The sequence below is a fragment of the Cricetulus griseus genome, chromosome 3 (genome assembly GCF_003668045.3).
Source record: "Cricetulus griseus strain 17A/GY chromosome 3, alternate assembly CriGri-PICRH-1.0, whole genome shotgun sequence".
NCBI lineage: Eukaryota > Metazoa > Chordata > Mammalia > Rodentia > Cricetidae > Cricetulus > Cricetulus griseus.
In genome coordinates, this window is record NC_048596.1 from 23,748,367 (window position 1) to 23,773,780 (window position 25,414).

Genomic DNA, 25,414 nt, shown 5'->3' on the forward strand with positions numbered 1-25,414 from the left:
CCACCTGCGCGAGAAGAAAACGCAAAAGTAAAATTAAAATCCGACTAAGTAGTTTTAAAACTCCACGAAATTCGGTAAACAGTGCAAGAGGTGGTAGAAAAACAACGAGTTGGTTTCCACGAGTTGCTGCTAAGAGGCAAATAACATTTCTGTGGTTTTCCTGAACTGCCTGCAATTCGTCCCAAACCCATCGTTGTTTCATTTGCTGCACAAAATTACTTTTCGTCGTGGTGTCCTTTTACAGGCCCACATGTTCTGAATTCATAAGCCGTGCAGTCTGGGAGTGTGGATATCAGTTTACACTGGGCCTTCAGCAAATAACCCTCTAGAGCGCCCCGACCCCACCCCGCCTCCTCCACCCTCCCCGCCCTGGAGAAACCTCCCCTAGCCTGGAGACATCCTCTCCCGGGGCGGAGGGCTCAGCGCCAGCGCCCGCGCCCGCGTCTTCTCGGCCGCCGCTGGGCTGCAACTCTCTCTAAGAGCCATGCTTCGAGTGATTGTGGAATCGGCCACTAACATCCCTAAAACGAAATTTGGGAAACCGGATCCTATCGTTTCTGTCATCTTTAAGGGTAAGGCAAGGTTTTCTTCTCTTTCTGAAACTCTTTTCTGGAAGGCTGGGCACTTGGATTTCGTTCTTTTCAAGTCAGCTCTTTGGCGGATGGTGAAGCCAATCCTCTCTCTGTTCCCCTGGCGGGTCCAGGTTTACCTGGGCAGGTCAGGATAGATCACTGCTGAGGGCATTTAACTTTCTCCAGGGCTTTGAGACTCGCTGAATGACCTGGCGTTTTCTGTAAACTCTTGGGGTGACTTTTATATGCTACTTTCTAGATTTCAGGTATAAAGGGCTCTGTTAGTTCAAAGTTAGTGTCCATGGACGAGGGTTTTTTAAAACCTTCTCTCCTTGTGAGAAAGAAGAGCAATTCATTAACTGCTGGCCACATCATTGCACTTTTAACCAGCTCCACGCCGCTTTTACTGTCCGTTGGGCTTTCGGTGGGTTATGAAGTTACTCATGTTCTGCGTCTCCAGGAGTTGGGGTGTTTGGGTATGTTCTGTAACTTTGGGATTGCCCACCGGAAGGAGCTTCTCTGAAACACATCTGCAGCTTGGGAGTCTGGCTGTGTGACCTTGGGCAAATGACTTCATCATTCCTCTATGTCTCCATGTTCCTCTGCACAACAAGGGAAGAAAGTTTAGACTGGCTGGTCTTTAAAAGGCCTCTTGGAATTCCAAGCACTTATTTATGACACTAACTGTGATTGCGGTGGCGGGGACACGGTGGCTGCAAAGGTAGGATGCTCCCCCCTCCTACTAGGCAGGGCAGGTGACCACAGCACGGGTTGGAGGGCTGAGGCAAACCTGAACTTGGGGGCTTCTTCTCTTTTCCCTGTGGCCATGGTCTTGGTAAGATCCCCAGCTCACTTCTCAGTGGGGGCACCCTGCTGGACTAGAGCTTTGATAGGCTGGCATTTCCTAACCACACCTTGGCACATTTCCCTCCAACCCTAGGAATCTGACAACTTCTCCCTCACAGGTTCTGTGTAGTTTACCCCTTTCTCCACGCTTGTGTCTATTTCTGTTTCTCTTCTCAAATCTTTTTTTTTCCAAGGGTGAGCAAGAAAAGGAAAAACATAAAACTCAAAGCTGCTAAATGGCTGTTTAGTTTGAAAGAGAAAAAGGAAGGAAGGGAGGGGGGAGAAGGGAAGGAAGGGAGGAAGAAAGGAAGGAAGGGAGGGAGGGAAGAAGATAGAAGGAAGGGAGGGAGGAAGAGGGAAGGAAGGGAGGGAGGAAGAGGGAAGGAAGGGAGGGAAGAAGAAGGAAGGAAGGGAGTGATGAAGAAAGGAAGGGAGGGAAGAGAAAGGAAGGAAGGGAGGTAGGAAGGTGACAGGACCTAGGAAGCAAAATTGAGACTCTTACGGGACAGTGTGGTTTACAGTTCTTACTCTGGATTACGGGAAATCATTTGACTTTTAAAAACCTATTTATCTTAAAGCTGTTACTCAACACTGACATAACATGAAGAATTTGCACTTTTCATCATTGGCATGTAAAGGGGCTGGGACTAAGAGGTCACTTTTGAGACAAATTGTAGATTATGGAATAATCTGGAATTATTACTTAAATCTAATTTATCTAGGGAAAATATGAAGTAACTGAAATTTTTAATTATCAGAAAATATGTTGATGAATGAAAACACTCAATTGAAATGGGGAAACTTTTAAAACGGTAAATGTGGTCTCACCAAACAATCACATTTCTGATTGCCTTTAGTTGTAGAGATTGTGTAATGAAGTCATTCATTCATTCATTCATTCACTCATTTGACACAAGAAAGATCATTGCACTCAATGTGGGAAGCCTTTCTTTTTGATAGAGTCTCCTTTTTCTCCATCCTGGGGATAAACCTAGGGTCTTGCACACACTGCCATTGAGCTGCATCTGTCCTGCACATCTGGACACTCGCCAACATCCCTAAATATCTGATAACCTGGGCTATCCCAGCTCTAACCACTGGGGTCTCAGCTTCCTTAGCCCTGGCATGTACTGCATACTCTCTTTCTAGCATTTTTTTTTTTTTTGAGACGGTTTCTCTGTGTAGTGTCCTTGGCTGTCCTGGAACTCGCTCTGTAGACCAGGCTGGCCCGGAACACACAGGGATCCTCCTGTTTCTGCCTCCTGAGTGCTGGGACTAAAGGAATGTGCCACGACTGCCTGGACTCTCTTTCTGGCTTTAAGATGTTGCAACTTTCTAGTACCAAGACTTTGACCATCTGCTGTCAGCGAGTTCTGAAAGCTAGTGTCTTAGGAGGTATGGGAAAGACAGTAATGGGTATGGCTTCTCCTGCCTTCCTTCTTTCCCAGAAGTCTGAAAACCTTGGTGATGGCAAAGCCTTTCCTGTTGTGTGTCCAGTTTTGAGTGCTGTGTAAAATCAAGTAGGATTAAGTCCTGATAGAACCGAGGATCTTACATGGTGGTGTCAATGTTCATAAATGACCAGGGGGAAAATCAGCTTTGCCTCCTTTCTGTGATGTCAGGAAGAGGACATGGGCATGAGGATGCTCGTGTGGATACCGTGAGGCTGGGTCCATCAGCTTTCCAGTACTGTGACAAGGACAGAGCTAGCCACCCAGGAAGAGAGAACTTTGCTTTTGACTCAGGGTTTTGGAGGTTCAGTCTATAACTTTTCAGCCTCCAAGGGAGGGTGGGGGGGCACTTCCTGGTAGGAGTAGGTGGCAAAGCAACCCTATTCACATTATGATCAGAAAAGGGGAGGGGACAAGATGAGGGTCTTGAAACCTCTTCAAAGACACACCCCAGTGTTCTAAGTCCTCCTGGAAGTTCCCAGCTCTTACAGGCTCCACCACCTAGGTTCTGCCATATCGTAGGCTGGAGAAGGCTCAAAGGCTAAAAAACGCTTGCTACCAAAACTGTAGGCCTTAGTTCAGTCCCTGGAACCCACATGGAGAAAAAGAACATACTCCTGTAACTTGTCCTCTGACCACCCCCACCCCCAACACTCACACACTCATACACACACTCACACAGGAACACAAACTCACATACAGACACACATACACACTTACTTTGGACACAGACATACACATACTGTCACACACAGACACACTCATACACAGAGACACACACAATCACACAAACAAAAGAAAAGATTTAAATTCTTCGAATATCAGCAAAATAAAACAAAACTATGGAAAAGTGAAAATTCGCTCTACAGTCCTTCCTATTGTTTTCACTCTTCCTGGGAATCACTGGTCCAAACGATTTGTTTGTTTGTTTGAGGCAGGGGCGCATTTGAGGCAGAGCCCAGCCTTCAAGTCCGTAGGTATCCAATGATGACTTGAAATTTCTGATCCTCCTCATTCTCCGTCTCCCGGATGCTGCATCTTGAGGATTATGCCATCACATCCGGTTTATTAGCCTGAGCAATTGGTTTTAAATCTCGTCCAGCCTCTTTCTGGAGACATGCAAGTTGTTCCATTCTTGTGAGCATGCGCACTTCTGAAGGGCTGATGCTGTGAAGTTTTTGTTTGTTTGCTTTGTTTGTTGGCCTGTAGTCTTTTTAAAAGGTCATTTTATCGGAGGACGGCGTAGGCCCTCCCCCAAATGATGTGACAGACTTTGATGATTCCCCATGGAAGGCCTCACCGTCCTTGGGGAGCAGGCTGGGGGTGGGTTGGTAGGGGGCTTGGGAGGATGGGAGGAAGAGGGAAGGGAGGATTGATATGTAAAATGATTGTTTCTAAAACACACACTCTCTCTCACACACACACACACACACACACACACACACACACACACACACACAGAGGTCATTTTGGTGGATGGATGCTACGATACATTTTCGTGTTCCCTCTAACTCATCCCTTGCTGCTGTGTGAAAGAATTCTCTTGACAAGGTTAGCGGAGGGAAATCTTTCTTGTATATTCCTACCCTGGTGTTCGTTTTCAACGTGGCAGTGTTTTAGTCACAGGATCATCCCTCTCCTGGGAAACATGGCTGCCAAATAGCAGTTTTGCTATCCTGTCCTGACGATAGGGTCATTTTGCCCCCAAGTTTCCTGTCTTCTTGATGTTATTCTTTTGCTTAAAATAGAAATAAAAGAAGAGGCAGATGAGACATGAGATTAGACATATTAGACATGTTAACCAGTTTATTATAGGCCCGGCAGAGTAGAGAGACTAAGAGAGAAGAGAAACAAGGTTAATGCCTGACCGCCATGGCCGGTGGCCATAGAGAGACAGAGAGAGCGTAGGTGGGAGAAGAGAATAGCAGAGCAGAGAGGAGAGAGAAGAGTAGAGACAGCATAAATGGGCAGGGGTTTGTCTTTTAAAGGGGTCCTTTGCACCTGCGTGCAGACTTAGTTCCCATGGAACCCTGGGCTGACCGTTCTGGCAGGTAACAGAGGCAGGCCAGCATAATGCCTGAACCTTTCACTTGACACTTGTGGGGTGTCTACTGCTTCTGTCCAGATGTCCACTTGGTAATTGTTGGGTTAGTATGTGATTTTTTGCATTCTTATTACCCTTGAACATTTTTTAGTGTGTAAGCCTAGACACTGTTAGTGCCTCTTCCAATTAGTACATCCAATTTTGAAATCTTTTTTTCCTTTTTTCTTTGTTTGTTTGTTTTGTTTTTGAGACAGGGTTTCACTACATAGCTCTGGCTGTCCTGGACTCACTCTGTAGACCAGGCTGGCCTCCAACTCACAGAGATCTGCCTGCCTCTGCCTCCCTAGTGCTGGGATTAAAGACACTAGCCACTATGACCAGCCCCAACTTTGAAAGCTTAAGGAAATCACTTTCTCTCCTTAAGAATCTTTGAGGATGGGCTGGAGTGGGGATTGGGGCAGGGATGGGGATCAGCCTCTCTGGAAGGAATAAATCTGCAGAGATTCCCCATGGCTTGTGGGTCTTCTGATAGTGACTTGCCTGTTGTTGCAAACCTACACCCCTGAGCCATTTCACTGGCCCCACATGCCTGTTTCTTAGCAAGAACTACTTTGTTATTGGAAACAAAATTAAGCAGTTATTGTTACTACTTAAAACTTTATTGTAAGAAACTTGCAAGTGAAAAACATCACACACTAAAATTAACCAGACTGGAAGTCTATGCATCTCAATGAATTTCACTGTATAGTTACAATAGCCCATCAAATAGTTTTTTATAATAATAATGATAATAAATACAATGATGAACCCAAATCAAATAAATAAAAAGAAGTTACTATTTGAGATTCATTGTTTGATTTTATTTTCATTTGGGGATATAATGTAGAATATGTGTGTATGTGTGGGGTGTGTGTATGTGTGATTTCTTGCTGCAAGTCTTGTATTTTTAAGTGTAATTTGTTTTTATGTGACACAGTGATGGCTTATACTTATGAAATATAGTGCGGTACTGCAATATGCTGCTGTATTACGCCACACTGCTGGGCATGTGGTGCATGTCTGCACTCCCAGCGCTCAGCAGGTAGAGTTAGGAAGATTGAAGGTTTGAATTCAAAGCCAGATTGGGGGATATAGTAAGCATGTAGTGTGTGTGTGTGTGTGTGTGTGTGTGTGTGTGTGTGTGTGTGTGTGTATGTGTGTGTGTGTGTTGATCAGATCAAGGCAAATTGGTATAATTACTACCTTAAGATTTTTTTTATTTCTTTGTGTGAGAAACATTCAAAGCACTGAGACATTGTCCTTCCTTTTTCTTTTTCTTTTTGTGTGTATGTATCTGTATGTGTGTGCTGTGTGTGTGTGCTATGTACATGCCAGTGGCACATGTATGCAGGTCAGAGGTCAGCCTTGAGTGGCACTTCTCATCTTCCACACTGTTGAGGCGGGTGTCTTGTTTGTAGGTGACACACAAATCTCTGGGGATTCTCCTGTCTTTGCATTGAAAGAGTTGGAATGATAGAATCACACTGTGTACAGCTTTATGTAGGCTGTGGAGATTCGAACTCAGGTTCTTGCCCTCGCTCAGCAAGCACTTTACCCCCTGAGCCATCCCTCTACTGTCCAGAGATAACTTTAAAAAGAAATTTTAGATAAACTTTAAAAAGCTGTGAGATTCCACTAAGAATGGTGAAATTTGATGGGTGGAAGCTCTCACAGGGCTTGTTTGCTGTAGTCTGTGAAGGTGAGCTGCTCAGATAGAACCTTGATCCACCTGTGGTACATTATAGAGTCTAGAAGATTCTTCCCAGCCGATGGTGGTCGTGGAACATGGGTACTTCAGCAGAACCGTGATATTGTATTGGCAAATACTCAGGAAGGCAAAAACTGTTTAATCTACTGAGTCATTCTCCTCACTTCCGGGAGACAAGGGCTTGGACACTCACTCCTGAAGGACGGTGGCCCCACCCTGCTGAAGCATGGGGACTGTACATTTCCCAAAGGCACATTCTTTGGTTCTCTATCATTTACAAAACCACAGTTGCCTTTTAGAAACTAATTAACATGCCCTGTTTTTCCTTCCCTCCTCCACAACACGTCTCACCCCGTGCCCTCAACCAGGGGCATTGGCATTTTTCTGTTTTTTTTTTTTTTTTCTGATTATTGGTTTCACCCTGTCCCAGTGGCATGGGATGTTTATGCCTTCGCCAACACCTGACACATGGATGCGGGATATGCTTTTTCAGTGTTGACCATTGAAAGCATGGAGCCGGCAGAAGATTAGAGACATCTTGGAGTAATACAGCCTTTGCTTGTAATCCTGAAGGGAGCCCTGGTGATCGGCCCATCTTCCTTTGTTCAGGAAGAATTACACTTAAAATTCTCTCTGGTGCTCGGTGGATGGAAGTAGGCGTGTTCCCCTACAGATGGATTTGGGAAAAGAGCTACTTATTGCTCTACACATTCCTGAACACTGCGCATAGCCGGTTTGTAGCACCTGCTATCCAGACATTGATGTTTGCATTCTTGTACCTGAGAAGCTGCTGACTTTCATGCTGAAAATTTGTACGTGAAACACCAGCTGGTCTACAGCACAAATGCTATCTAGAACACTCTGGTGTGGTAGCAGCCACCTTACTGACTTCATTGCTTCCACTGAACAGCTGCTCTGTTGAACAGGGGTGTACTTTGAGCACAGTTCTCAAAGACATAGCTGTGGGACATCTGTCACCTTAAGCCTTTATCAACTAACTTTTCATTGGCCATTGCAGAGTAAAGGCCCTGGGCTCTAGAGCCAGCCAGGCCTGAATGAGAATTCTAATTGCCATTTATTTCCTAATTGCTCATGAGCAAATGAAACAACTTCAGTGTTTTACATAATACTCAGTGTTGGTTAGTTTTTTTTTTTTTTTATCAACTTGACACAAAGTAGAGTTGCCTGGGAAGAAGGAACCTTAACTAAGGAGTTGCCTGCATCAGATTGGCCTGTACAAGTTTTCGGGGGCATTTTCTTGATTAATGTTGGATATGGGAGGACCTAGTCCACAGTGGGTGCTGCCATCCCTGGGGAGATTGGGTTATATTAGAAAGCAAGCTGAGCAAGGATAGTGAGTAAACCAGTAATTAGCACTCCTCCATGGTCTCTGCTCTGGTTCCCATTTCCAGGGATCAGAACATGTAAGCCAAATAACCAGCACCAGAAAAGCAAAATAGGATAACTGCCTAGCTTGCAGGGTTACTTGTGGATCAGGGGGAAAAGCAGAAGGCCTTGCACATAGGAATTCTAAATTTCTCTCCAGCTTGACAAGTTGCTTTTATGGAGTCCTACAGAGTACCAGACAGTGTAAAGAGCCAAAGTAAAAACCAGACTGAACATGTTCTGTTCTTCTAGGCCTACGAGACAAACTAATTAGGACAGTAGCATGAGATGCAGACTAGAATAAGCACGAGAAATTTGCAATTTCAGAGTAAAAAGAGGACAGATTTGGTGGCGTATTCCTGTAATCCTAGACATGAGAAACAGATACAAGTTCAAGGCCAGCCTGGTCTACATAGCCGATTCCAGACCAGGCATCTATAGGGAGACCTTGTCTCAAAAATCAAATCAAACCAACCAACAAAGCAAAGAGTAAATAGAAAATGAAACTTTGAGAAGGTGTTGACATTTAATTTGGTCTTAATTAAAGGATAAGTGGAAGTTAAGAGACAAGGTTTACATCTTATCACATGGGAAGTTGAGACAGGAGGTCCACAAGTATAAGGCCTGACTGGGCTGCATAGTGAAATTCTATGGACAAAAAGAAAAGAGAAGGTGGGTCAGAGGGAGGAGGAAGAGGATGTCCCAGGCTTTGAACCGATCACAAACGACAGTGGAATCGTGGATTTATGGGGTGAGATGAACAAGAGTAGTCTGGTGATCCACTGGTAACTACCAGGAAACCTCTCTGTGATGACATCCCCAGTAGTCTGGGAGATGGCTTAGGTTTATTGAGTCAAATATTCCCTGGGGCAGAGAGAGCTCCTTCAGCTGCCATTGGAAGGGAAGAGCTAATGAAAGATACTAAGGAAGCAGCCTGATTGATCCAAATTAGTGAGGAAACCACACCTCGAAGGCCAAAGGGACCACCCTTCTTGCTCTTCACTGCGAAACGGAACACCAGACTGCCCCGTGCCCAGTCTGAGTGTTTACCCTGTGGGTGTGCAGAGGTGGGTGGGGTGGTTCTGTGAGAGACCATCAAGAGGGAGGCAACCAGGGACAGCAGCTTAGAATGGGAAAGTGGTATTTGAAAACAAACATAGCTGGCATTCCCTCAGTCAAGCTGAGATGTGGGTCTCATTCACTCTTTCCCTGCACCCCTGTCCAACGTGGGAGGGTAAGTTGTCACAGTCAGGAGTCATTCTGCCAGCGCAAGCCGATTCAAGCTTGTTCGAGGGAACTGTAGAGGTTTCTAAAGCTACAGAGGAATCTTACAGAGTACAGGTTATGGGCTTCACAGGAGCCAGACTCATGTTCTGGCTTCTTGTGTTCTTTCTCTCTCTCTCTTCCCTTCTCCTCTACCCCAAAAGTGAGACCTTGAGAGAGTGATTCCAGCTGGCTCAGTCATTTTCAGATTGGTTCACCCTAATCAGCTGTGGCCAAAGAGTATAGCAGCCCAGGACATACAAAGCAGGTATACCAGATGTATCTACTGCAGTGTGAGAGCTGAAGACCTAGACGTTGAACCACTTGGCTTATCTCCTTTCAGCTCAGGGAACTAGAACTGTTTTCAATCAATCGCTTGACCCAACCCCCTATATAAAAAGTCCCTTCTTTCCATGATCAACGCAGTGAGTGGAAAGGGATGGTTTCCGGACTAGGGAGGTTTCACCCATAGTCTTATTACTAGGAGGTGAATATCTTTGGGTAACTGTATTTCTAGCCTTCATTTCCCCATCTATAAAATGTTGGGGAAAATGTTCCCGTCTTAGGGTGTTATAAGGAACAGTAGTGATAAGATATCTAAAATACTTTTAAGAGTTCATACCCTCCCTCTCCTGTGGTCTCTCCTCCCATCTCTGGAGTAATGTGCAGAACCCTGGGGGACATTTCTCAGGGACAGCCCTGGCTTAGTTGCTCAGAATAAGTGGGATCCCCCAATTTAAATTATATATATTTAATATAAAACATATATATATATATATATATATATATATGGTTTCTCTGTGTAACAGCCTTAGCAGTCCTAGAACTTACTTTGTAGACCAGACAGGCCCCAAACTCACAGAGATCCACCTGTCTCTGCATCCCAAATAGTGGGATTAAAGGTGTGTGCCACCACCACCCGACTCACTAGAGTCTTAAGGCAAAGCCTGTTTCTGACTTTCTGGTGAGAGTGTGCCAGGACCTGTCTTAGAGACAAGGTTAAGTTCTTTGTTTTTAGTAGTGGTGAAAGACATAACATTTATCATCTGTACACACTTCTGTTATTAGATATTCATGGTGTTTCTCTTACTTTTGAGCTATGGTGAATAATGCCGCTATGAAGACTGGGATGCAAATACAGGCCTATGTGTATTTTCTGGGGGGTAGGAACTCAGAGTTGGAATTACTGGATCCTACCTTCGTTTTGTTTCTAATCTTCTGCTATGTTGCACAGCAGCTGCTCTACCAGCAGTGCATGGAGGTTCCAATGTCTCAGCTTCGTGGACAACACTTTTTGATAATAGCTCTCTCAATGAATGGACTATGTAGGTTCATAGCACCTCCCCTTGGAGCCAACTTTCAGCACCTTTGTCGCATTAACACAATGACAATGGCTACACTGTTACCGATTGCTGAGGTTAAGTGGCCAGAGTTGAGGCAGGAGCCAAAGCAAAGCTGAAGGCACATGGGGATGAATGGCCTTGGTCCTCTGCAGTGACAGGTCATTTTTGGTCTGGGCTCCTCAGCCGGTGCTGAGGGCAAAGGTCACTCTGCTCTTCCCACAGATGTATGTATGTATGATCTCCCACAGGAGATCAGATTATCATTATCCTCAAATCAGGTGGTCTTGGAATTCTCTCCTCACCCAAGACACTCCCTGGCATCGGGTGACAGCAGCATTTCCACATCTGCTGGACTATGGGCTTTCTGTCTGCCTCCTCCATTAGACAGCACAGTTCATGAACACAGAGCCTGGGTCTCTTTTCTAGAAACTAACTGGGTGCCTGGCAGACAGGTTATAGGAAACAGGTAGTAGTTGAATTAATGGCCCTGACTCTTCTCATTCATCTGGACCAGGGAGTCACAGACCACAGGGACCAAATGGGACCAGATCTCTGTCCCCATAACTACAGACCTGATTTTGAGTGTTTAGGACTTTGAGGGTTTTATAGTCTGATTGGGATCCATGAAGCGGTACCTCAAAGAAAACAGAGAGGTAGGGCTCACCAGACCACTCCTGACCTGGACAGGAGCCTTTGCTTGTTTTGTTTTGAGACAGGGTCTCTCTGTGTGACAGTCCTGGATGTCCTGGAACTCATTATGTAGACCAGACTGGAATTGAACTCACAGTGACCCTCCTGTCTCTGCTTCCTGAGTGCTGGGATTAAAGGCCTGTGCCACCATGCCTGGCACTAGAGCTTTAATCTTATGAGTCTCAAGAACCTCTCCAAGCCTCAGTTTACCTAGCTGTCCTAATATCTTTTCATAAAGATAAAACAAGATGGTGTGTCTCAGGCATCTGGACCTAAAAGGAAGTTTATCTTTACTTCACCTCTTGGAGTCTGGCTCTCTGCCCATTGACAAGCAAAAGCCAGCGAGCTAAGTTGGGGACTAAAGAGACGGGAAATTTATGAGCGAGGACAACTGGCAGGAGCTGGAAGCTCTCCTTTAGAAGGCTAAGCTGAGTCTAGAGTGGTTTTCACATCATGTTAAAATGGCCAGTCAGTGTGCTGAAATCAGAACAGTTTATCAATTTGTTTGTTTGTTTGTTTGTTTTTTGTTTTTGTTTTTTTTGAGACAGGGTTTCTCTGTGGCTTTGGAGGCTGTCCTGGAAATAGCTCTTGTAGACCAGGCTGGTCTCGAACTCAGAGATACACCTGCCTCTTCCTTCCAAGTGCTGGGATTAAAGGCATGCGCCACCACCACACGGCCAGTTTATTAATTTTTAAAATGCCATTCAGCAATCATTTTCTGCAAACCAACTGTGTGTGCCATTATCTAGAGACGCACTGTCCAATAGAACTTCTTAGGATGTGAAAATAGTCCATCAAGATATGCTCTGTGCAATAGGAAGCCACTAGCCACATGTGGTTGCTGCTCACCCAAAGGCAGCCACTCTGACCAAGGGATTGGAATTTTAATATTAATTGCAACAAATTTAAATGTACCTAATGCATGTGGTTACTCATGGCCTCTAGGAAAGCACAGATAGCTGTGGATGGCCACAGTGACTAAGAGTCCATGTTTCCTACTTGTTCATGGTTGCTAACCCCTCCAGATCCCAGTGACATCGTCTGTCAAACGGAGAGGGTAATAGTCACTATCCCACATAGCACAGGTGTGAGGATTGACACTCAGGCAATGAGAGCAGAGATCACTGAGTGCAGACTCTGCTGAGTGTTCTGGAGGCTTGGCCTAGATGGCCAGCCTGGGGGATTGTCTCATGTCACTCTAGTGCCCCTTACTCAGTGCTCCTGCATGCCTCCGCTGTGTGAATTATTGAATTCCTTTTGTTTTCTTAGGGAAGTCTTTCATCTTTATGTTGCAAGCAGGGAACTTGAGCAGAGGCTGGGTTGGGTTTAATTGGATTCCAGATTGTCCCTGGGCTCTGAAGGAGCCCAGTGTAGACGAGGAGACTGCACATAGCTGGGCCCTGTCACCAAGTCAAATGAATACTCCGGTCCAAGGACTGGGTTGTTCAGTATGCTGGGGTCATTTGGATCTAGTCAGAAAGCATGAGAAAGTTTGCCAAGAACAAAAGGTATTTTTTTAAGAGAGAGAGAAGGAACAAAACCTAGCCCTCCTGGCCTAGCTTTGTCACAAGGTAATGCAAACGTTTATGACTGGCTGTGACTCAGAGGCCCAGAGGTGACATAGCTTAGCAGTGAATCAGTTCCACTGATAACCAAGATCAGACTATTTGATTAGCAGGAACTAAGGCCTAAGTTATTATACACCAAGTACTTTTTTTTTTTTAATCTTACATTTAACTGGCAGGGTAGGGCCTCATTTCATTTCACCACAGATTTCTCTTTTTATTTTTTTACCTACACTATCTTTTTCATCCCAGTAGCACTACATATGGACTAGGAAATAATTCTCAAGCAATTCTCTTCCCTTCTCCCTCTCTCCCTCCTCTTCCTTCCTTCCTTCCTTCCTTCCTTCCTTCCTTCCTTCCTTCCTTCCCTCTCTCTCTCTCTCTCTCTCTCTCTCTCTCTCTCTCTCTCTCTCTCTCTCTCTCTCTCTCTCTCTCTCTCTCTCTCTCTCTCTCTCTCTCTCTCACTTCCTTTCCAAGAAGGGTTTCTCTGTGTAACAGCCCTGGCTGTCCTGGAACTTGTTTTGTAGACCAGGTTGTTCTCGAACTCACAGAGACCTGCCTGCCTCTGCTTCCCAAGTGCTAGGATTAAAGGCATGCACCACCATGCCTGCTGCTATCTTTCTTCTAATAAACAATGTAAAAAAGTTATTTTCTGCTCATCTTTCCTCACTGCCTGGGCCCTCCCTATTTCTCCCTCTTGGTGGCATCTGCTTGGGCCTTATAAACATGAATTATTCAATAACTATGGGTGAGGGCTGCTATGTCAGGCATCACCCTAGCTCTTTGGAGAACGGGGAGCAAGCTGGGCTTATACCCTGCCCACGGGCAGCCAATAGGTTGTGCTGTAAGCAGAGTAGAATTTGATTAATCAAATGTTTAAGCCTGGAAAGTTGCCCTCATGTTGATGATGAGAACTTGGCAGCTGTTATGGACTGTGTAACTGTGTAACAGTTTTGCATCTATTAACTTCATTTTAATTATTTTATCACTGAAAAGATATAATTTTTTGTTTGTTTTTAGTTTTTGAAGACAGAGTTTCTCTGTGTAGCTCTGGCTGTCCTGTCCTGTAGACCAGGCTGGCCTCAGACTCACAGAAATCCACCTTTCTCTGCCCTCTGAGTGCTGGTATTATAGGTATGCTGCCCACCACCTGGCTATACAGCCTTTCTTTAAGCTGTGTTTGTGTGTATATGTTGTATGTCTGTTTGTACATAGGTATAGGCAGATAGGTGTGCTTGATGAGCATGTGGAGGCCAAAGGAGGACACTGAGCATCCTCTATTGCTCTCACCCTATTGCTTTGAGACAGGGTCTCTCACTGAACCTTGCAGTTTTTAGTCTAGGCTAGACTGGAAGCCATCACTCTTCCTGATCTTCATATCTTCCAACCCTATTGCTAGGGTTACAGGTACATGCAACCACATCCTCCTTCTTTTTTTGAAGATCCAAACTCAAGTCCTCATGCTTGCTCAGCAAGTGCTCCTCCCCTGTGCTCCTCCCCTGAGCCTGCTCTTCAGTCCAGAAGTGAAATCTTTTAGAGCTGGGGAAACCGTTTTGGGTAGAGCGGGTTAAGTATCTAGATGAAAGTCTCATAGCAGGTGCCACACTACACTACCCTCTACTGAGGCTGCTGTTGCACAGTTGTTTCTTATGAGGAGCTGAGTGTTATCTCAGCCATGTCTGTTCCTGGATGACACTCTCCTACCCTCGGCACATTTGGTATTCTATTTCTTCCAAAGGAGTACCATAATATAGTCTTCTTTCTTTTTGTTTTTTTCTAAACAGTGTCTCCCCATGAAGCCCTGGCTGTCCTGGAACTTTCTGTGTAGATCAGGATGGCCTCTCACTCACAGAGATTCCCCAGCCTTCATCTTCTGAGTTTCTGGGATCAAAAGCATAAACAACATGCCTAACTCCAGGCTCTTTCTTTTCTACCATTGCATTTCCTTGGGAGATTCAGCCCTTGGGTTTCTTACCATACTAGGGTCAGAGCTTGGGCAATGGGGACTTTGGTCTGGACACTTCTGACCTCCAAGGCTGTGTCTGAGACTTCTGATGCTTTCTATATGAGTGGCATGTCTTGGAAAAGAAGCCCTTCCCCAATCACAATGTGCAAAGTCGTTTCATGGCTTGGTCTTATTTGTTGTTCACAGCCGTAAGAGTTGCTGGGGCATGTTTATTTCTGTTTTGTAAGTGAGGAGGGTGTGTACCTCAGCAAGACTGAGGGAGAGCTGTGTAGACAGGAAGAAGCAGAGAAGGAACAGAACCTGGGCTTGCATCTGGGGTCGTGGTCTGGGCATGGCCATTCCCTCAGCTCAGTGCACAGCAGGTTCTCTTTGCACATGGAAGCTCTCACTTTGATTCTACCCTCTGTGCCTTCCTAGATGCCACTGACCAGGAGCAGCCCACCTCCACCCCATCCTTCCTTAGATCTGCGACTAACAATCAGCCAGCTTATTCAGGAGCTAGGGGCCAGAGCCAACCGCAGCTTAAGAAGGAGAGCTGAGAGGTCAGAGCCAACTGCAGCCTAGGAAGGAGAGCTGAGAATGTATTAAATGGTTGGCAATGATGAAACTCTCCTCAAAGACGCAAGATTAACTGTGGGCTGAGAAGTTGCTATTGTGGAGCACAGGGTCTGAGGCTCAGGGTAAATTTGGTCATTGTTTTTCCTCCGGGAGTAAAGGGATCTGAATATCACAATTTCTACTCTGCTTTGCTTTTGTTTTCAAAATTCTCTTTTGGGGTTATTTGACTTCCTCTTGATACAGTGTCTTGGGAAGGGGCTGGCCTACTGAAGCAGTTATTAATTTTAATTCACAGGAACCTTCCATGATCTCAGGCACAGTTTTGTTTTTTTGTCTGATTCTTGTTGCCTCCATGCTGGTGGGCCTTTAAATACCCCCTTTTACAATCCAGATGAGGACAGGGATCTTAGGGGGCTGGATGAGAGTTTGCTAAGGACCAGCCTGGATTCACTCTCTAGCAAACGTGTCTCTGGAACACACCAGTCAGAAATCAGAGGGACTGAGAGGCTCAGGAGCTGATACTCCTATATTCAAATTCTACCTTCGTTTCTTACTAGAAGGTGACCCTGGAGAAACTGTTTAACTTCATTGTGTCTAAAACTTAAGGTAACGAGAATAGGTTAGGCAGAGGAGAGAGAGAGAGAGAGAGAGAGAGAGAGAGAGAGAGAGAGAGAGAGAGACTAGAGGGCTTACTTAGCATACAGGTGGTCCTGGGTGCAATTTCTGCATAAAGGCATACATGTAATCCCAGAACATAGGTTGAGGCAGGAAAACTATATATTGAGTTTGTGGCCAGCCTGGGATATGTGAGGCCCTGTCTCAAACATTAAAATTAAACTTGAAAAAGAGCAGGTAACCTCTAGCTCTTACAAGTGTCTAGCAGATTATAAATCCTGTAAGTGGAAGCTAGTGCTCCTGAATGTTAGATACCAAAACCTACCAGAGGAGACATCTAGATAGAATAGGGAGAAGCGAGTTATGTGGCTGGAAGTCTGGAGAAAGACACAGGTTGCTGAGTTCCTCAGCCTACGGGGGCGTCTCAGAGCACAGACTTAGAAGTGAAGCTGACTTGGAGCAAAAGACTGCCCTGCCCTTTTCCATGTAGGAAGCCTTGGGCAAGTCAATTAATATCCCCTGCTTCCATTCCTATAAAATGGGCACACAAGCACCCCAGTAGTAAGTTTAGGCATGGGTGTGATTATTGTGCCCACACAGAGTGGAGGCTCACACATAATATCAACCTGGCTGTCAGTGGGGCTGGATACCATTCCCCAGGTTGGCTTTAAGTGGGGGCTTTTGTGAGTCTCTCAGACGGCCAGGGTTCATTGCAGGTCCCTTGGAGAACCAGTGTTTTATTCAGGAGCTCACAACCCGAAAGAACATCTCAGAGGCTAGTGGGGCATTGGGCTGCAGACAGAGGAGCAGGAACCCAGCCTGCTTTGGCCTGAGGTGTTCCTGTGTTTGTGTTATCGGCTGCCTCAGAAATGTACAAAGCTCCCTCTTTGTGTAGTGGTTGCGGTTTGGCCCCAGTGCATTTTCCTTGAACTCGTTTGGCAACATCTTTCTGAAGCATTGGGGCAGCCAGGACTGGAATGAAAAAGTCAGACATGGCCCCAGAGAGTTCTCCTGGCTGGCTCGCCAGGACTCCCTTTAACTCCTGGGCACTGAGAAGTCTCCTTTTCCCTCCTACAGACAGCTCTGGCTCCTGGTCCTCATGGAATTGCCCCATCCTCTCAGTTGCCAGGCTGACTGACAATCAGAACAGTCACTGCCCATGTGCCCGCTGCCCTAGGTGGCCACTGAGATCTAGAATGGAGCCATGAACGGGTTACTCCACCAGGCCTGTTCCTTGCTTCACTGGGCACTTCCTATTCCTTGGGGCTGTGGAGCCTGGGAACACCTCAGGGAAGGCAAAACAGGGTGCTGCCCTGGTATCTTAATGAGAAACACTCCAGTGGCTGCTGTTTGCTCCATGCTTAGACTCAGCACTGTAAACTTGGTATTCATGCTCTCTTTTAATCATCAAGGAAACCCTACTCATTACACTGTGTGCTCCTGGGATGTCTAGCCACGCAAATCATGGAGAAGCTACTCAGTAACAAGCACTCTGTGGGTTGCCTAAATAACAGTATTAATACATGATAGTCATGACCTTCAAGGAGTCCTATTCCTCTTTTTTTTTTTTTGTAATTTTAGAGCTATTTTTTTTCCTTAAAAGACAAAAACAAAACAAAAAACTTACTCTTTTCTCATTAAATACGTCGCAAGTGCACCCTCCCGTCCTGCCTCTCTTCCTAGCCCCCAGTCTCTCCTCTAGGAGTCATATTCTTTAAGATTGATTTTTATTATTTGTATGCATCTCTCTCTCTCTCTCTCTCTCTCTCTCTCTCTCTCTCTCTCTGTGTGTGTGTGTGTGTGTGTGTGTGTGTGTGTCTACACACATGAGTACTGGTGCCTGCAGAAGCGGGAGGTGTTAGATCCCCTGAGGACAGGAGTTACACCTGGTTGTGTGCTGTCCCACATGGGTGCTGGGAATGGGGTTTTCTGCAAGAGCAGCGAGCACTCTTAACTGATGAGCCATCTTTCCAGCCCCAAGGAGCCACAGTCCTACCTTGCTCCTCCGGCTGTGGAAACTGTCCTGAGGTTTAACCAGAGGTTTAAATTCCAGGTCCACCATTTGCTTGCTGTGTGACTTCTGATAATGTGTGACCATCATGAGACTTACCACTGAGAACTGTTAAGATGACATCAGATAACTCATTGGGAAGGGTGGGAATAATGGCCACTTCTGAAAATTTAAAAATTGTTAACCATGTATAAAGGATTAGATGTCCTGGGACATTTTTTTAGCAAGGTGGGGGATGAGTTTGTATGTGGTTGTTCATTTCTCAGAAGGAAGGGATAGAGACCTGAGAACCCAGAAACCCAGGAGGACAAGTTTAGACTAAGGGCCAAACACAAGGTCTTTTTTCTTTCTTTTCTTTTCTGTTTTTTTTTTTAAGATTTAATTATTTTATTGTATTGTGTATGTGTTTGCCTGAGTGTCTACATGTTTGTGTACTATGTGTGTCTGGTGCCTGGGGAAGCCAGAAGAGAGTACCAGATCCCCTGGAACTGGAGTTACAGACAGTTGTGGGTCCTGGGAACAGAGCCCTGGTCATCTTTGAGAGCAGTAAGTCTTAACCACTGAGCAATCTCATCAACCCATAATTCTTTTGTTGTTGTTTGTGAGCAAGGGCCTCATGTAGTCCAGGCTGGTCTTGAACTTTCTCTGCAGCCAAAGGTGACTTTGAACTTTTGATCCTTGTGCCTCCACCTCCTGAGTAGTGAGATGACATACACGCATCAATGTGCTTGGTTTATGCAGCATCGGGGATCAAACCTAGAGCTTCAAGGAACTCAAGACAACACTTCAAAACTGGAAAGCCTACTAGGAGTGTTGGCCAACAACTGTTCTTTACTGTATGGGTTTTAGGGTCACCGATGTATGTTTGGAAGTGTTTTAAAACCTGTTACCATTGTAGATGTTATATTCAGAACAATGGTTGTGATTAGTTAACTAAGTCAGGTTCTCTGTAAAAACAATAGGGTGATGGGATATATGAGTGTGTGTGTGTGTGTGTGTGTGTGTGTGTGTGTGTGTGTGTGTGTGTGTGTGTAAATGAGAGGGGCAGAGAAAGAGATGTGTTTTTGTTTAAGGAATTGGCAGTTGCTTTGGGATTGAGTGCTTGAAGGTCTGAAGGCTGACACAGGGTGACAGTGCTTTCTAAAGGCTGAAGTCTTGAGGGTGTGGCTGGAAACGCATGCCCAGAGCTTCTGTTGTTCCTTGAGGTAGAATTTCTTTTATGGGGAGCTTCGGGTTTACTTTTAGGACTTTGAAGTGTTTAGATGAGGACCACCTACACGATGAAGGGTGTGATAGTGAGTGCCAACTGTAACTTCGAACTTGAATCTAGAATCATGTGAGAGACAAGCCTAGGTACGTGAGTGAGGGATTTCCTAGACTGGGTTGAGGAGAGAACACTCACACTGAATGTGGATGGAGTTACTTCAGGGCTGAGGTTCCAGAATGAATAAAAAGGAAAAAGGAGCCAAGCACCAGTGTCCACTTTCCCTCTGCCTCCCGACAGCAGGAGCAGTGTGACCAAGCGCTTCCAGCTCTGGCTGCCATGATGGACTGTCTCGGGACTGTACCCCAAAATGAACTTCTCAGTTGCCTTTGTCACAGCCACAAAAAAAGTAACCTACAGAGAAAGTAAATCCCTATTTAGACTCCACTGATGGTAAAATGTCAAGCCTACCTGCACGCACATCATGACTGGAACCAGCTGGCCAGCCTTGAGTTCTCTCTCAGGCCTTGTCTGCAGGGTCTGTCCTAGATTCATTTCTGTTGCCATAAACTGTTCTGACAAAAAGCAACACAGAGGAGAAAGGGTGTATTATAGATTACAGTCCATTATGTTAAGTTACGGTGGACAGGACCTTGAAACAGATAGTCATAACACATCTACCGTCAAAGGCCTCAAGAAGTTAATACTGCTGGCTTGCTGGCTTTCTGCACTGTATACACTTCAGGTCCTCACACTTGATAAATGCTTCCAGATGTCTTGGTCTTCCTAAACCAAAGGATTTAATAGGAGAACCCCACAGACACACCCACAGGCCAAGGCAATGTACACAATCCCTTGAAAGTCTCCTTCCCAGGTGATGTCTCGCTGTGTCAGTTTGACAGAGTTACCCTTCACAGGGTCTGACACAGTGCAAACAATGACCAGCCAAGGAGTTATTCTGTGAAGACAGACAGGGGTGTCTGGCTGTCTGGCAGGGGGGCTGGCACACCGCTTCAGCTTTTCAGAGTGGAGCCAGAGGCAGGCTCCACTAATCAGAAAACAGGAAACGCCCCAAAGAATGCCTCTAGCCGCGATCCAAAGTGTTCTGCTTTTGGGCCTGTTGTTTTGTTCTGGGATGAAAGTGCTCAGTTCCTTCCAAGGGAAGGAACCGTTATCTCAATAACTGCAGAGGTGGCAGCCCACCAATGTAGGTGATGGGGAGAAGGGAGAGGGCATTTCCGGCCATTTAATCTAATGTCCAGAGTCTGCTACTCTGACCTTTGTTGGGTGGAAAAGAGGCAGAATACACTGAATAGAATAAATATCTGCCTGTGGCTACTGAAAAGAAATTAGTTTTTCTACTTTTTTTTTTTTTTTGACTGATGTGTTCATGTGTGAGAGTAGGATTTCAGTAAAATACGATGTATTCACCTTTTGATGCAAATCAGAACCTCCTCGCTGGAAGAGATCCAGCTGAGTTTCTCCAGAAGTGGGGGAACCAATGCCCACTCTTTCCTTCTTCCTTGTTTTCTGGGTAGCTAGGAGAGAGCATGGGTTAAATATAAGATCTTGCAGTAGGCCTGGCTAGAGGCCTTCTTCCTAGTTCTGTGACCTTGTGTAGCGTTCCTGAAGGGAACCTGTAGAAGCTCAGCAATGCCTGGCTCTCCCTGAACCCTTCTCCACCCCCAAGGCAAAGCCTTTAGCATGTGTGTCATGTGACCAGCCTGGAATCTACTGGAAGTTCCAGGTGAATAGCTCCACCTGGTCTGTGGTCAGCCAGGTTCTGTTTGGCTTCACTGCATATCCATTGTTCTCAACATCTGCCTGGGTCATGTGTTCATATGTTGGACGTTTCGGGGGGCAACTTGGTTTTCCTTGTTGGATTATGAACCTCTCTTTTCTTCATCAGCTTGTATCAGCCAAATGAAACCACGTGGAATCCAAGGCTCATGTTGTATCTGTCTATAACCTTCTTATGCAGCCTTCCATGCCCATTGCTTCCAACCAACTGAGCTGTGCAGTGTCCCCAGATGTGACCGACTTGCCCCCACAACCATTGCCACTTCCCAAGTGAGCTTTTCGCCAATCCCATCTTCTGATTCAACCCTGACTCCGCCTCTTTTTTCTTCTGTGAAGTCTTTTCTAGTACCCAAGCTTGACATCACCTTTCTTCCCTCTGACTTTTCATTTTCTGTATTCCTTGGATGGCAATAGTTACCTCTGGACACACCCCCATTAGACCACCCGAGGGCCAGGAGCACATACAGGCTGCTAATTTTGTATCTCTCTAGGTGTCCAGTTCAATGCCTGGCAAGTAGCATTTTTAAAAAAGTGTTTGCTGGGTGGAGGGATGACGGAGTTGATTAATGCTTGTGGAAGACCTCACTTAGAGAACCATTGCTGTGAGGTGCCTTGGCCTGAGCTGGCTGGTCTTTTCTCCCATTATTTCTCTTCCTCTAGGAGGTAAGCTAAGAAAGAAAGCCAGCTGGACCATGTGATGCCCACTCAAGTGGAAAAGTTAATGCTTAGCAGAGTGAGGGTCATGACTCACAGCATTGCTATGCTGAGGTCTTGGAAGAATGAGGTGGTTAGTGTGTCGTCCCCACCCCTGGTGGTTAGTCCCCCGACTGGCTGTGTGCTGGGAGCAAAAGTGATGTGGCTAGCAGCTGAACAAAACCCACTACCCCCACGCTCCTCAGCAGCAGAGCAAAAGCAATGGTTAGGCATGACTTCAAAGTGTGCCACCAGTGTGCCCCTGCCTGAGTTCAAACCAGAACCCTACTACTTAGTGACTGAATGACTGTGGATATGTTATTAGCCTCATTTGCCTTAGCTGTGAAAGGAGGTGTGACAATAGTAACCGTAAAAGACACACTGTATCCAGGGAGATGAGATGATACTTTCAATGCATATGGTACTCAGAGGCAAGCTTTTATTTTGGTAAGCAGTGGAGGATAGACACAGGGACCGTAAGAAAACTCGAGGCACTGGCTAGATTTACCCATTTTTTCATTAAGGTAGATGGACTTTCCAGGCTCAGACACAGAGCAAAAAGATCTTAGGTCCAGGAGTGAAGGGAACCTCCAAGTTCTCCACCCGTCATAGACAGAACTCCTTTCTGGATGAGTGCGAGGATGAGGCTTTGGGAGGGCACCCAGTTCAGTTGCCTACCAACTTGGGGACAATGAGGATTTCAGAGTTGAAATATGGGGTTTCCATCAGGCCCCACTGCCACCTGTGAGCTCATGGTATCGTGTTCCATCCTCAGGGTGTGCATCTGTAGAATGGCCATCCCAGTTCTCAAAGTCAGTCCCCTTGGATTCTTCCTGAGCTGGGAGGCCCTCGTGAGGGAGGGCAGAGCAGAGCAGCACTTCCATGATGTTGAATTCTTTTTTCCTTAACTCTGGGTAGCTCAGGCGGTGGGGGAAAACTGTTCCCCACAGTTGGCAGACAAAGGGGTAAATGGGTGGCATGAAAGGCTCTGTGGAATGGTTTTTAGGGGCATCGAATGGATGGTACATGATCTTTAATTATTTCTAGTTGATTGAATCTCTTACTTTTTTATTTGCAGATGAGAAGAAGAAAACAAAGAAAGTTGATAATGAACTCAACCCTGTCTGGAATGAGGTGGTGACTTCATTGCTTTTGTTTCAACTTTATTTTAAAGGATGAGCTTTGTCCAATTGTCCCCTCTTTGAGCTGGCAGTTGATGCTCCTCTTTGGAAGAAAATGTCTCCGTGACACCCCATCCCTTCCAACTCCCTCATGCCTCCCAAAGATCGGAGCAGCTCAGTGGTGGGCAGTGCTTGTGCCCATTTCCTGAATACCAGAGACGTGTGCACAGAGCCTGGGAGGAGTCCTAGCCTAGTCAGGAGTTTGACATATGACCCCATCCACTTCCTTAGTAAAATAGCGAACATTAGAACATCTCCAGTCTTGGAAAGCTCCCTGTAGATCTATGTGTGCATGCCATTCATTAAAAGACAATCCCTCAACACTTCAATCATCTACTTAAGTAATGGCATTTACTGATTTATGTGATAAAAGTGAAGTTCTCTAATAGAGACTTCAAGTAAATATTTGCCTTAGTTAGGGTTTCTATTGCTGTGATAAAACATCCTGATCACAAGCAACCAAGGAAAGAAAGGGTTTATTTTAGCTTGTCGTGTGCACCATCCAGAGATGTCAAGGCAGGAACTCAAGCAGGGTAGAAACCTGGAAGCAGGAACTAGCAAAGACCTCAGAGGAATGATACTTCCTGGCTTGCTTCAGGACCATGGGTGGCACACAGTGATCCGGGCCCTGCCACATCAATCATCAATCTAAAAAACACACCACAGGGTTACCTGTAGGCCAATCTGGTGGGGGCATTTTCTCAATTGAGATTCTCTCTTCCAGAATGATTCTGGCATAGCTGGGCATAGTGGCGCACGCCTTTAATCCCAGCACTTGGGAGGCAGAGGCAGGTGGATCTCTGTGAATTCAAAAGCAGCCTGGTCTATCTACATAATCAGTTCCAGGACAACCAAGTCTATAAAGAGAGACCCTGTCTCAAGAAAAAAAAAAAAAAAAGCCAAAAACCTGTCTCAAAAACACAAAAATAAAATGACTCTGACTTATGTCAAGATGGCATAAAACTAGCTAACACAGCATTACAAAAGACACTTTGACCTAACTCTCTGGCAGAGTGGTTCTCAACTTGTGGGTTCTCAACAATGATTCATAAAAGTAGCAAAGTTACAGTTATGAAGTAGCAACAAAAGTAATTTTATGGCCGGGGCGTTGGCTCATGCCTTTAATCCCAGCACTCAGGAGGCAGGGGCAGATGGATCTCTGTGAGTTCGAGACCAGCCCGGTCTACAAGAGCTAGTTCCAGGACAGCCTCCAAAGCCACAGAGAAACCTTGTCTCAACCCCCCCCCCAAAAAAAGTAATTTTATGGTTGTGTGTCACCACAACATGAGGAACTAACTGTATTAAAGAGTCACAGTAGTAGGAAGGTTGAGAACCACTGCTCTATAAACAAATAGCTAACTTCTAAATAATTGCTTTCTCAATGAACATATTTGATATCTGAAACACTAACATGCATTATAAATTGATGTGATTCCCTATGCTATGTCTTCTTACTATCATATCCCAAGCATGTATTAGTAGCATTCAAAAGTATTTTCATGGCTATGTGATATTCTACTGAAAGGAAATCATGTAGCTTATTTGCACCCCTAACACACACACACACACACACACACACACACACACACACACACACACACACACACACACACTGTTGACTTTGCATTTATTTTATAAGTGACTCAGAGTTTCATGTTTTTACAGACAGATGAAATGTTTCATTCTTCCCACAGAGTAGGATTTTCCCAGTCTGACTAATTTTTTGATGACCAGTCCCATTGTTTCTTTCAAAAGCTGGGCTAAACCTCCCTGGACCAAAGCAATGTCTTTGTTGTTTTCCCTGAGTCACCACAGGGAGACTTCCCTTTCACCAATCCTAAATTCTTCCCTCTGCCAACTTCTTTTAATATGTTTAATTATAAGGACTACATCTGGGCATCAATGAGGTAAAGCTGTGAAGCCTCTGTGGAAACCCTGCTGGGTTGCAGGTTGTGAGGGTATCTATGCTCTGTAACTCACAACACAGCCAACTGGACTCTAACACCTGTGAGAGCAAGCGGCCCCTGGTACCTTGTTGTGCACTCCTAGTACCTGGAACAGAGCTCCAAAGACAAAACAAAGCAAAATCATATTTGCATGCTTTCATTGCTTCTGAGTCGGATAATCTGACTTGCCTCTCAATCCATATGACTCAAGGAGAGACATTTGTTGTCATGTGAGGGCATCACCCACCTTACTCCATTTTGTTTCCAATGTGTTTTCCCCCTTCAATTAAGCACTCTCACCTGCTGTTTTGTAGCTGAACCCAAACCTCACACTCCTTGGGATTGGTAGGTGTGTTCTAACAGGAACTGTGAGACCAACTTCTCCTTTTATCCCAAAGGCACTACAACGAGACACTACAACGAGAGCTTACTTGGAATAATCATTTGATTATCTAGTCAATCAAGGGCATCCATGGTTCTTTGTTATTCCCTTTGCATCTATTAGTAGAAAACGAGTTACTGAATTAAAGTGA

At 45.4% G+C, this 25,414-nt stretch overlaps 1 protein-coding gene across 7 annotated transcripts in view; it reads left to right on the plus strand.

Annotated features, from left to right (window-relative positions):
- Positions 1-365: 365 nt before the first annotated feature.
- Positions 366-25,414, plus strand: part of Myof (myoferlin) — a 150,634-nt gene continuing 125,585 nt past the window's right edge. For 3 of the 7 annotated variants that reach the window (XM_027407444.2, XM_027407448.2, XM_027407449.2), the window contains exons 1-2: positions 369-572; positions 22,833-22,888. In XM_027407444.2, coding sequence (XP_027263245.1) covers positions 485-572; positions 22,833-22,888 — 144 coding nt within the window. In that variant the 5' untranslated portion in view covers positions 369-484. Of the gene's footprint in view, positions 573-22,832; positions 22,889-25,414 lie in introns of all 7 variants that reach the window. The other 4 variants (XM_027407446.2, XM_027407445.2, XR_003483726.2 and 1 more) reach the window with 3 other exon arrangements.